General features: G+C 38.5%; 1 protein-coding gene across 3 annotated transcripts in view; it reads left to right on the forward strand.

Moving 5' to 3' along the window:
* Positions 1-12,710, forward strand: part of megf6.S (multiple EGF-like-domains 6 S homeolog) — a 320,522-nt gene extending 307,812 nt beyond the window's left edge. For 2 of the 3 annotated variants that reach the window (XM_018228002.2, XM_018228003.2), the window contains 2 exons: positions 4,998-5,042; positions 10,448-12,710. In XM_018228002.2, the coding sequence (XP_018083491.1) occupies positions 4,998-5,042; positions 10,448-10,518 (116 nt within the window). In that variant the 3' untranslated portion in view covers positions 10,519-12,710. The remainder of the gene's footprint in view (positions 1-4,997; positions 5,043-10,447) is intronic. The other variant, XM_041571504.1, reaches the window with a different exon arrangement.
* Positions 12,711-14,009: the final 1,299 nt, after the last annotated feature.

Below are 14,009 nucleotides of genomic sequence, written 5' to 3' on the forward strand. Positions count from 1 at the left end.
TATTGATAATAACAATAAGGACTTGGTGTTCCCTGACTAGCAAAAAATGCCATTACTGCCAATACAGGGTGAATGTTGGCTCTGCACCAAGGCAACCACAGTGGCTCTGGGTACAGGCACAGGGTTATGGCTGTAGCCTAAATAGGATGGTTAAAGGGAATGTCAACCCTTATTTTGCCTAATAAAAGAAAACATAATTCTCATCAACTGCAATATACATTCATTACAAATGTTCTATGGCTTTTGCATTGCTATTGAAAGCAGTGTTTGTCTCTCCCTTTCTATTCTCTGCCCTGATGGCTCAGACTCTTGATACGAAGTAAGATAAGGCAACTGATTAACAGACCTGTCTTTGCTGCGGAACTCTGACTGTTGCAACTTTGTTTAAAAAGAAACAACCAGGAGTTAAGCAAATGCTGCTTTCAATAACAATAGTTTTTACAAATAACTTTAAAAAGCACTGAAAATCTTTAACAATCTTTTAACAAGTATGGGACCTGTTATGCAGAATGTTCGGGGTTTTCTGGATAATGGATCTTTCCGTAATTTGCATCTTCATATCTCAAGTCTATTACACAAACACTAAGGGGCAGATTTATCAGGGGTCGAATTTCGAAGTGGAAAATACTTCGACCATCAAATTGAATACTACAAAATTCGAAGTCAAATTCATAGGATTTTTTGCATCGTACGATCGTATTTCGATCGTACGATCATATGATTCGAACTATTTTCCTTCGAATACAAAAAAATATGCTCTGAAAGGTCCCCATAGCCTAACATAGCACTTCGGCAGGTTTAAGTTGGCGAAGTATTGAAGTCAAAGTTTTTTTAAAGAGGCAGTACTTTGAATGGTCGAATAGTCGAACGATTTTACTTCGAATATAAGGTCGAAGTCGTAGTAGCCTATTCGATGGTCGAAGTATCCAAAAATTACTTTGAATTTCGAATTTTTTAACTTAGAAAATTCCCTCGATTTCACTTCGACCCATGATAAATCTGCCCCTAAATAAACCCAATAGCCTGGTTTAAAGTATATATATAAGTATAATAAATGCTATTGCATATGTACCCAAAACAGGGGTTATTTTGTTACAAAGTTATGATCATAAAATTGATAAGCCACCATACCACGTCAAGGTAAACCCCGAATGGCGGTCCCTAACTTGTTTTATTTTTTATGTGCATTCTAGCATTACCTGTAATCAATGTCCGTTGACCGCTGTTTTTTCACTGAGGGCTAAATCTATATATATATATATATATATATATATATACACAACCGAACCAGATCCGCACTCCGTCAGTGTAAAAATGCAATAACCCGGGTGCTGCTCCAAGGAAAAACTGCACAAGAACGTAGAATCGGATATAGCACTCCTGGGATTTTTTAAAAAGTTCAATTTTTATTCCATGCTTATAAAATTAATCAACGTTTCGGCTACTGTCTAGAGCCTTTGTCAAGATTAAAAAAATCAATGAAACATGCCCCATTTAAAGGCCCACCCTGGGTGTTACCCTCAACCCTGTCACAAATCCACCATCATGGACACACCTCTCTTTTAACCCCCATAGACACTGTATAAATTAACCCTCTATAAAATGTCACATACATATACGCATAGTAATGTCATAAATCGGTTAATCATAAATACAAAAATTACATAAAAAGAGATACATGCAATAAATAAATGCAGAGTTCAAAGTTATACGTTAAATCCTAGAACAACTAGTGTCTTGCACAGCTTATCTAGTATTAAGGAAGCAGTTAAAGTAACATTGTTCATTGAGTCCCTTGGGGGACATAGTATCCAAATGCTTAATCCAATATGTTTCACGCTGTAACAGCAACTGGGATCTATCTCCTCCTCTTCTTGGCTCAGGGACATGATCAATGCCAATATATATATATCAAATCCGCAGTTGTAAGCAGCGCACACCAGAATTTAAAAAAACAGTCATATCTTTATTTATCAAAAGATTAAAATCATAGTCGTAAGGATCGGCGTTTGGGTCTAGATCTAAGACCGTTATCAAGATCCAGAATCACATGATGAGATACAATTTATAGTCACATTTACATAATTGATTGAACAAAGAAAACCAGAAGATCCGCCCACTGGCAAGACATATCAAAGCATATGTAACCCTATTTCACGGTAACAAAATTACCACATATCTCTCTGTATATTAATAACAAAGTATCAGTCTAATCAGGCTATAATATAGCGGAGCTAAAATGTATCAATAAATTCATTAAAACAGAGGATAATGTATACATTGTGATAGTATTTCATCTTTGTGTAAGAAAGGACAATTGTTCATTGAGACCATGTGGCGCCATTGTGTTTATTGATCCAAAAGCATTCTCTCTGTAAGAGCATTTTGGACCTGTCAGAACCCTTCTTAGGGGGGGGGGGTATGTGATCTATGCCTATATACTTGAAAGTGGGCAAATGATGGCCCTTGTCTAAAAAATGTTTTGCCACAGTTTTCAATGTTTTTTTGTCCCTAAAAGCGGTGCAGATGGCAGATCTATGTCCATCCATTCTGAGACGCAACATTTGGTCAGTCTTACCCACGTAAGAAAGACCGCACGGGCAAGTTACCAAATAAATAACATGAGTTGTGGTACAGCTGATGTGAGACCTAATAGTAAATCTTTTACCCGTGTGGCGTTGTACAAAACTCTGTCCTGGAGACCTATATCGACATGATGTACAGCTGGGGCACCTATAGCAACCCATCTTAAGGCTTACAAAATGTGCAGGTTTCGTGTTTTGATAACATTTCAACATTCGTCTGTCTTTACTAGCAAATCACGTAGATTGGCACCCCTCTTTTACGCAATAAGCGGAGATTTAGAAATAGATGAATTAAGACTATTGTCAGATTGCAAAATATTCCAATTACTATAAACTACATCTTGAATACGTCCAGATGCAGCTGAAAACTGTGAAGAGAACACCAATCGCTGTGTGTCCTGACCTCAATGCCCCAAGCCTTGGACATTACGCCTAGCTATAAATAATGCCGTTTAAGTGATCATTTTGGATATCCTCTCGCTAGGAATCTCGCCTCCATCTCACCCAACTGAACCTCCACCGATTCTGCGGAAGAATTATTTCTTAACACCCGACAAAATTGGCATATTGGCAAAGATAACTTAGTGGAACTTGGATGGTGACTGTCAAAATGTAATAAAGTATTACGTTCTGTTGTTTTACGATAAAGGGAATATTCGAAACTCTGACCCCTACGTGTTATCTCCAAATCAAGAAATTGTACCGAACAATTGCTGGTGGCGGCAGTAAATTTTACCGGGCCCTCGAGATTATTCAAATGGGTCACCAATTTGTCAAAGGACGACATACAGTGTGTATTACCACACCAAATAATCAGGATGTCGTCGATATGTAGCAACGAAAGAACAGTAACTGGGAGTTAAATTGGGAAAAAATATTCTTCTGTTCAAATTGATGTATGTGAAGTGCAGCTGCAGCACCTGGTCCTAATTGCCTGGAAGGGAGTGCAGAGACCTATCTGGGTTTCTATATATATATATATATATATATATATATATATATATATATATATATATATATATATATATATATATATATATATTGTGACAAAGAGCTATGTCCCAATAGGCTGCCTGTATATGATGGGAGGTATATAGCACCCAGCCTGAGGTATTGGCTCCTTTAAATCTCCAGGGTAAGACAGGTTAGGACCCTGGAGCAAGGATAGTTCAGTATGCTGCCCAATTAGTCCGCAGGTGGGGCTGTTTAAGGGAGCCTGGCGGGGAGTGGGGGTGTGTTGTACTGGGAGTCAGAGAGAACCTCTGAACACACGCTGTGAAGTGTTTTGTGAACAAACTGTGTGTTTGACTGCAACTCCAAATGGCAAATGTTTGTTACCATTGCAAGGAACTTTCCTATGGACTGTAACACTGCAAACCGGTGAGGTTTACATTATTATTTGACTGTTTAGCACGGAAATTGTGCTTGTTTAAGTTGTCTGGTTTGAACAATAAAACCCCAGGCAGGAGCCTGTTTCACTTTTGTTGCAAACCCAAGCCTCCTGTCTCCTCTGTAAGAACTGTTTTACCTGAGCCCTACCGGCTGCTTTGAGCTATTCCCCACAATATATATATATTCATGTAGAAAGCTGACGCACACGGGGTTTTATCAAAATAATGGCACCTGGGTCTTTGCTTCAGTAAGTGTGTGCCACAGCCCTTCTACATATATATATATATATATATATATATATATATATATATATATATATATATATATATATATATATATATATATATATATATATATATATATAAATACAAGAGTCCTCTGCACTCAACCGATTATCAATATATTTAAGACATAGACATTTTGTGCAAACTGCTACTAAAAAATGCCTTACCCTTTAAACAACACAGGGATTGTTTGTCCGTATATTGCAATATATTTAAGCTGGCCAACTATGTCAAAGTCATCCCATATCTGACCAGTCCTACGCTTCATTTTCATCTGATTCATTAAGAATTCTATTGATTCATTATACATTTTACACAGGGACTAAGTTTTACCTGCAACTTACTTGCTGCTTTCAAAGTAAAACTCCCACACTTGGCTGCCCTTTTATTAGACACCAGTGGGATCACCTGCCTATAGCTGGGTAGGTTGGGAGCTACAACATGGAGCAGGCCTTTGGCCTTGGGCTTCTATATGGTCATGGAACTCCTTGATGACATCTAATATCCTTATATTTTACAATAGAGGGTACTTTATTCACTATATAACTTTGAACCCATTACAATAAATTACAAAATGGCATTTTCTTTTTGTAGGCAACTCATTTTATTTTTGTTTTACAGCCCCTTTATTATGATGTCTGTGACAGTCAAAACATGCATTTTAATTAATTGAGCTCAAATTGCGTCAGTTATATCACAAGAGCATACTGATTGTATTACCTTTCTCTTGTTGAAGGTGGTCCGCCCCAGCTTACATCAACTCTGTTCCAAACATTACTATGTGAGTATCAACTCCCGCTTACTCTTTATTTACAAATGTTTGTTATACACTGGCCTTTTCGAAGGGACAGTATTTGCTCTGTTAAAGGGAAAATATACCCCCTTTTTGACATGAGCTCATTGAGTTAGGGATATGTAAAAAAGGTGCCTAAACACTGAACTGTGAGAAATATACTGTATATAGAAATGTGTTTTTTTTTCACACTGACATAACTGATTTCACAGATGACGGTTCCTTTCTGTTCCCTGGCAATGGCATTTCTGGTTAAAGACTCCTTTAATGCCACCCCCTCACCCCCCACATGCTTACTTTTTCTGCGCTGGAGGGAAAAAATGGAAATTTGGCTTTTAAAATTTACCAGGAGCGGATTTTTGCCACCCATGGTAACGTGAGGGGCACTGCCGCCTGAAGTAAGTTTTTAAACTCGCCTCATTGGTACAATACCCGTGTTTCCTGGAGTTAGGCCCCTCTGACCTTAGATTTATAGGTAATGCCACCCCCTCACCTTGTTCCATTGAGAAAGGATGGATTTTGGGAAATAAAGTCCCTCTGGTTTTCCAGAAATGCCTCACCACTGCTATGGTAAGCAGAGGGATTTTAAGTTCCTGAATCCATCACTTAGAATCTATGGGAGATGGGAAACTTGCTCCAGAGAGTAGAGATAGATTTCAATTTGTTCATCGAGGTTAGTGATGGTCGAATCTGTCCTGTTTCACTTCACCAAAAACGCATTGAAGTCAATGGGCGTCAAAATAATTTTGATACACAACACGGCGATTTTGAGACGCGCGACTATTTTGCCCAAATGCATTAAAGTCAATGTTCGTCTGAATAATTTTGCTGCGATAATTTTTATGAATGCAAACATTTTTCGCTGGCAAACTTTCGCAGTAGCGAAAAACTGTTGGGAAACGTTTAAATTGGCTGCAAATTTGTGCCTGCCAAAGAAATTCGCCCATCACTAATCCAGGTATGTCTGTTCAGCAAATGTTTATGTACCTTTTTCAAACACTGTAACCTCAACAGAATGAGCTCATGTCAAAGGGTACTTTGCCTTTAAGGCAATGACACACGGTGCTTTTTGTGGCTTGTGTTGTGTGTCATCAAAACAGAAAATACCCTTCCATAGACAATACTGAGAATGATCTCTGCTAAACCACTCAAATCGTGTAATTGCTCCTGTAATGGCTGATTTTGTATAGAAAGATTAAAGTGATCTACGGCAACTGAATACTGTTGTATACATTTCTGAGTGATTACGCAATTTAAGTGTTTAAGCAGAGACAATCCTTTGGGAAGGTATATACTGGTCTTAGCTACGACAAAACAAACTGTGTGTCATTGCCCTAAATGCCAAGTGAAGCCTTCTGAAATTAGAAGGCATTTACTTGTCTCACGCCATACACCCGGCACTGCTTCAATACCAAAATGAGAGTGTTAATTCTCCCATAAGGCATCATGGACAGAGACATGCAAATAACTCCTTTGGTTTTATAGCATAGATACAGCCTAATGATTCACAGCCATATATCCAAACTTGCACATAGCCTGTTTCCATCTTGTTAGATCTCATCAGTGCAAGATATTTGAACAAGGCATTCTTAGGGGCAGTAACGAAATAGAAAAACCAAACCTGTCAATGGGCATCAATTATTTTGATGTGCGACAATCTTGACATGAGCCACAATTTTTTAAATGCATGACTCTTTTGTCCAAATGCATTAAAGTCAATGGGCATCCAAATAATTTTGCCATGCGACAATTTTGAAGAGCAACTATGTTTTTGTCACAGCAAATCTTCTCTCAGCAAATTTTTGCGGCAGTTTCGCAAAAACATTCGCAGAATCTCGCCAGCCGCCGCGAATCCATGCCTGGCAAATAAACAGTGTCGGACTGGCCCACCAGGATACCAGGAAAAGTCCCGATGGGCCCAGGTGTCAGTGGGCCCTCAAGCTGCTAAACATTTGGTCTATATCATGGTCATTCCCTATTTCTATGAGAACAAAGAGACTAAATAGATGGAATAATAGATTATAGTATGTAAAGAAAAGAAACTAGGAGAATAGAGGTTGAGTGAGAAGAAGAAGAATAATAGTACTGAGAGTGGGCCCCTTGTCTAAGATTAATTGGTGGGCCCCTGGTCAAAGGTTTTTGGGTGGGCCCCTGGTGTCCTAGTCCAACACTGCAAATAAATTCCCCCATCGCTAATTACAACATGTCAAGTATACTAGAGGCCTTGCAACCAATCAGTGGATAGAATTAGCTTACTGTTTGTTCTAAGTCTAGAAAAAAAAACATACCAAACTATGCCCCTGTAATTACATTGCCCCATATTTTGAGAGGACTACCACAAGAAGTTCTTTATTTAAGCTGTCCATATACTGAAAGATCTTATCCACTGGCAGGTCTCTAAACAAACATTTGTAAAGTACTGTATTTTGAAATGTAAGCAAAATAAAAAAAAATTCAGTGTGAACAAAACATTGTTGTGTTCGGTTGTCCAAAACTTAAGTCTCATGACTTTTTTCATGAGGTTTGGATTCTGTTCTGCTGAACACTTAGGATTTGTCCTAAGTCATAGGTTTTCTTTCAAAACCTGAAAGGAATTCTGGATTTAGTGTATTCCTACTGATTTAGTAGTCTCATGGTGTACTAAATTGGGCTGATGGAAGAGTTTGCTTTAATAAATTGATTGCGTTGGCAACCTGTGAAGACCTATTTGGAGAAGACCACATCCATGTCCTGATGTGACCTTTTCCCAAAGGAATTCTCCAGGCAAGGCTGATGGAAGCAACAGATTTTTCTATGAAGTGTGCTTCTTCTGTAGTTATGCTTTCAGGGATAGTGAGAATTATCCCAGCTGTCATTGCTTCCAGCCTGAGCTGAATTATTAAAAGAATAAGCAAAGTAAAGAAATTCTTGTGTATATATTCAGTGGCATAACTATAGAGGAAGCAAACCCTGCTTCCTCTTTAGCCAACAAGAACCCTCCCCTTCCCCATCCGCTCTCTTACCTGTGGCGGCACGGGGTGGACAATGGGCAGGAGTGGATGCGGAGTGGGCAGAGTCCAGGTTGGAAGTGGGCGGGAGGATGGGGATCAGCATGCGCTGGTCTCCTGCGAAGATTTTTTTGAACGGGGGGACCGACATACTCTATTTACGCCACTGTATATATTATATCTATATCAGAAATTAATTAAGAAAACATTTTAATTCTCTTAAAGGATAACCTTAAAAATAAGTGAATGTAAAATTAATGCTATTAAGAACTTTTGCAATGTACATTCATTATTTGTTTTATTTTTAAATTCCAAGATATTAAAGGATACATGTCCTGTTAAAGGACCAGTAACATAAACATTGTTTTTTTAAAAAAAAACACCAAGACAGTTTAACTTGTAAATCGCAAAGCTTTTATTAAGAAATTACTTACCGATTCTCTGCATGTGCTCCTCTTCAGAAACGGCGACAGGGCGGCGATCCATTGTGCGGCGCTAGATTTCTCCTCCCTGCCTTCTATAGGAGATAGCCAGGGAGGAGAAATCGAGTGCCGCACAATGGATCTTCGCCCTGTCGCCATTTATGAAGAGGAGCGCATGCAAAGAATCGGTTTGTAATTTCTTAATAAAAGCTTTACGATTTAAAAGTTAAAACTGTCTTGGTGTTTTTTTTTGTTACAAAGAAACACATTTTTAAAAAAAATAATTTGTTACTCATCCTTTAACATGAATTAATTTTGTTACAGCACTGCCACCTGCTGGTCATTGTCTGACCACCAAGTAGTCAAGGAAGCTGTCAGAAAGAGGCTGCTTTGATGTTCTTCTGGTTAGGAAAAAAAATAAGAAACCTTTCTCAAATCTTTCCTAACCAGTAGAACATCAGAGCAGCCTCTGTCTTTCTCCTGATAATTTCCTTGACTACTTGGTGGTCAGACTGGTCAGTAGGGATGTAGCGAACCGCCGATAATGTGTTCGCGAACGCCGTTCGCGAACACCGGCAAAAAATGCGAACAGTTCGCGAACAGTTCGCGAACTTCGAACATCCGAAAATCGTTCGATTCGAACGATCGAAGGATTTTAATCGTTCGATCGAACGATTTTCGTTCGAATCGAACGAAAATCGTTCGATTTTAGCGACCGAATGGTCGAATGGTCGAACGATTTTCGCGACGTTCGCGAACTTGCGGCGGACGCGAACAGCCGATGTTCGCGCGAACAAGTTCGCCGCAGAACACTCCGCGACATCCCTACTGGTCAGGAAATGACCAGCAGGTGGCGGCGTTGTAACAAAATGAATTCATGTTAACAGTACATGTATACTTTAATAGCTTGTCATTTAAAAAGAATAAATAATGATTGTACATTGCAAAAGTGCTTAGAATAGCAACCACATCAATTTTACATTCACTTATTTTTAAGGTTTACTTATCCTTTAAATGTTTTGATTCACTGGTCCTTACTTGGCTTCAATATTTTCCAGCATGACTTTCAAAGTTCCTGTTTCTTAGACAAATCTTCAGGCAGCCTAAATAAATGAAGAACATGTTATCCTGCCAGGCTATCTTATTTATTTTTTTAAAACCTTGTATTGAAAGGTTTATCCTTTTAAAAAAGAAAAAGGAGCCAGGCATGTGGCAGGGATTACTAATGCTCTCAATGAGACATGCATGCAAATTTCTTGTAATGGTTCCTTGACATGCAACAACTAGATGTTTTCAGATCCGATTTCTCACCGTTATCCTTACAAACGTGCCTCAAAACAGAGTGGTTTGCGTGTAGAACTACTGACCAACATGAAGTGACAGACCTTGGAAATATCTAAGCATGCTTGTACAATGGCTCATATATCCTGTGTCAGCTCCAGATGTGGAACAGTATGGTGGCCAGCTACATCCAAATCCATCCTTGGCAGGACACAGAGAATTTTAACTGTTGTGACTATGCTTTTAAAAGCAGCCATATATGGAATACTATGTAGACTATCCATATGATCAGCAGGTTCAAGGTGCTCTGTTCCAGTTGACTGGAGCCAAGAGAAGAGCGTCTCTGTTCTTCTCCAAGGTGGCAGTTGCGTGCAGTCATCCAGTGTGAGAATGCATCATCTTCCTTCTGTTAAGCTGTTTTTTACTATTCCATTTTGTTAGAAGTAGTGATGGGCGAATAAATCCGCCAGGCATGGATTTGGCAGTGAATTTCCACATTTTGCCCACAAACAAAAAAAAAAAGTTGCACGTCAAAAACACGGGCCAAAAAATGTGCTCATCCTATTTACAGCTCCTCCTCATTGGTTCACATAATGAAGAAGCTCCATACTGGGTTTAATACTTTTGTAAATCTGTTTAGGAGCAATATATGATAGGATTACACAATAAGCGTGTGCAATTAATGAATTTACTTATTTTCCAGATGCAAAGTCTCAAGCACAGTCCGGATCCTCGACTAGATATCTGATAAATGCCAGCAAGCAAAGGCCATAAATAGCTTGGAATATGTTCATTACATATGGCTACAAAACCACCTAATGACATGCATTCGATTGTAACATGCAGTTAATGCAAACTGTACTGTGCACAAAGTGCCAAACAAACTTTGGATGAATTTCTAAATAATGACTTGACTAAAAGCAACATGGAGATGCACCTGAGATTCCATCAGCCCCCAAAAGTGATAGAAGCACACCAAGCGCTGGCTCCTGCACCTAGAACTGAAATGCCAAGAGGAAACACCTGCACCATAATTCAACATGGCATCTTTTATTAAAATGGCTTCTATTCAGGTTTGTACTGTAGACAGTCAAGAAGTATAGCACTGATCTCATTGTGACTCCCTTCTAGTCTTCTGAAAAGATCCATACATAGAAATATCTACTACTGAGAATTTAAAGGAGTAAGTACCAACAGAATTGCGACTTCTTTTATGGAAGCTATATAATGTGCTTTGGTATGTTGCTGACATCAAGCTGGTTGGAGACTATTCTCCATATATTAGTGGGCTGGCAATAACAGCACCCATCGGCCAGATGCAGCCTTCCAATATATTAAGGCCCCCAGCCTTCAATTTCCTTATATTCTTGTATAATGTAATCATAACAGTATTCACAGGCCTTTGGGGATCATCCCACAACATGGAATAAGTAGGACAGAACTGCAGGAATCCTCCTGAACTTTACCTGTTTAAACCTTGGGGCAGTTAGTATCCATACCATTTTATATTTTTCTGTAAGGATAAATCAAGGAGTGTGTTTTTGTGATAATATTCAATCAGAAACCACGCAAGAATATTTATTTCAAGATTCAAAAAGGAAAGGCACAGGAAGAGGAGACCCTTTCCTCAATGATAACCATATCCTATTGTTACACCGGTGTAATGTTGCCAACTTGTGCTTCTTAATTCCTATTTACATTTGGTTTCCATCTGTTTGCCTGATCAGGGAAATAGCCGGCATATCTATTTACAGTATGTTGCAATATTTAGAACCTTTGAGGTGACTTTGTGGTATCTATGTACTGTACACGGTGTCTCATATGTTACATGCCAAGCTCTGAAGGAGCTTCTTCATGTCCAAACATTGTCATTAAGGCCCAGTAAGCAAACAATAACATCACTGCAGTATTTACAATATTGATAATATTTACACACAGGAAGTTCAGTCCTGAATTACTACAATGAGTGAACTGGAATAACACCAAATCTCATAAAAGTGACTACTTGTCTATGTAAAGACATGTCCGGGCCTATTTTACATGACTTTTTTAGTTCTCCTTTATATTATATTATTATATTCTGAGGACAACTTACAATAGGTCTTTTTTGGTATTTTTTTTTATGTTTTTTTTTAGCTTTGGTTCAATTGCTTTAGAAAAAAGTTCCAACTTTCTGGTTGTTATCCAGGCCATGGTTTGAACGACAGACTGACCAATGAATAGGAGAGGAACTGAACAGCAAGATAAGTAATAAAAAGTAATCAATTACATTGTAGCCTTACAGAGCAATAGGTTTTTTTTAGCTGCTGGGGTCAGTGACCCTCATTTAAAAGCTGGAAGGAGGTAGAAGAGCAAATCCATAACTATAAATGATAAAGAAATGAAAACCAGTTGAATAGGCTAGTCTATAAAATACTAATGGTTAACTTCAAGGTGAACTATCCCTTACATATTACTTTTAATTATATACAAGCAATTATATAGAAGCAATCTTGAATAAGGCATGGCCAAAGGCTTCCTACAGTGTGGACCAATCTTCACATATGAGGTCATTTGCATACAAAAGTACAATGTGGAAAGTGCAATTTTGGATGCAGTTTGTCATGTTCTTTCCCATAATTTCATGTTGCAGAGCTGTTTTTCACTTAGTGTGTGTGTGTGTATAAATGTTGTCACTTCTGCAGCCCAGGGTCAATAATTGTGTTTGTGTGCGACTGGTGAGATGCAAGTCAGTTGCATGTGTAGGCTCAATAGGCTAAGGGAATAAATGCAGATTCATTTGCACATGTGCAGTTCAGCATTTCAGTGCACTGCAAAACCTTGCTGCCTGAATGATCCCATTGCTTTCAATGGATTAAATAAGATGTTGGAGAGAAGAACACAGAACTGTAAGTACAGTAGAACCCCCATTTTACGTTTTTCAGGGGACCAGGAAAATATTATGTAAAGTCCGGGAAAATGTAAAATCAGGGAAATGTGTTAAAGTAACTTTTTCTTCAAGTACTGAAAGGATATAAGCACAGGAGTCTGTTTTACTTTCAGATACAATATTTACTGTGTTAATAACAAGGGTTAAACATTGCAGTGTTAATGTTACACTATGGGAGGCAAGTGCAAGACTCCCTGTCAGTCACATACACAACCTTAAGCAATAAGTGATTGGTGCAGGACTGTATAAGGGACAGACTAATTAGAATTGACCATTTACAGACAGAGCCATGGCAAAATATACATCTGGTTAGTATTTTAGACATCTTGATTTCACAAATAACATTCATAGAGGAAAAATAGCAGTTTTTGGGTACATTATGATGTAAAATCCGGGAAAACATTACTTAAAATCAGGGAAATGCACCTGTTGAAATGCATTATAAATTGCTGGGACTACAAATAAAAAAAATGTTAAATGCGGGAAAAACGTAAAATCCGGGTACTTAAAATGGAGGTTTCACTGTATTCTAATTATAAATGTTCCATAATTTATTTTGTGCAGAATAGGCTCATACAGTCAGTGGGTAGTATGTGCCCTGGACTGTTGAGGAGGTATCTTCTGACCCTCAACCACCTAAAGTAAAAATACAGATGTCCTGTTACCCAATAAACCTTCAGACACTGGCAGATGTAAGTCATTTCTAGCAAATGGAATTCTTTTTCCCTGTCTAAGACTTAAAACTGAAGTGACAAGAGGACATTCTCCCAATAATGTATTCATTGGTAAGAAAATCTGAATGCTTTTCTATCTTGGGCCATTAATTGCTAATTAGAATGACATTTCCTTTGCTCTAGCTCTGTGCTTTTTCCTCCAGGGATGAATTTATTGAGGGCCAGCGAATTCAACTGCAACTGCCCATTTATCTCATTGAACAGGCGCTCATCCATATTGCAATAATGGAAACCCTAGCTAAAGTGCTATTAAACTGATCTACAGTATGTTCTACTGCATTGTGATTGTTCGGATGGCCCCATGAAATCCAGTAATTGGCTACTGCAGCCCAAGCTTTTATTGCTCTTAATCACCTGGAGCCTCATCCTAAGTACCTGCTGGGGGTCACATGTCACACAGGCTTTTCAGGATATCTTCTCCCAGTGTTTGGGGTGAATTTTGGCCATGAAGGTGATAGCAGATGAAAATACATTTCTATAGTATATTCCTATCTTTCTTGCAATGTCTTATGCGCAATCTGGAGATCCTATTTTAGTTACTATAGCTTAGTTAATAAATCTCTTGCTTTCAGGCTTAAACCAGGTAGTTGAGACTAAATGCC

Source organism: Xenopus laevis, chromosome 7S (genome assembly GCF_017654675.1).
Source record: "Xenopus laevis strain J_2021 chromosome 7S, Xenopus_laevis_v10.1, whole genome shotgun sequence".
NCBI lineage: Eukaryota > Metazoa > Chordata > Amphibia > Anura > Pipidae > Xenopus > Xenopus laevis.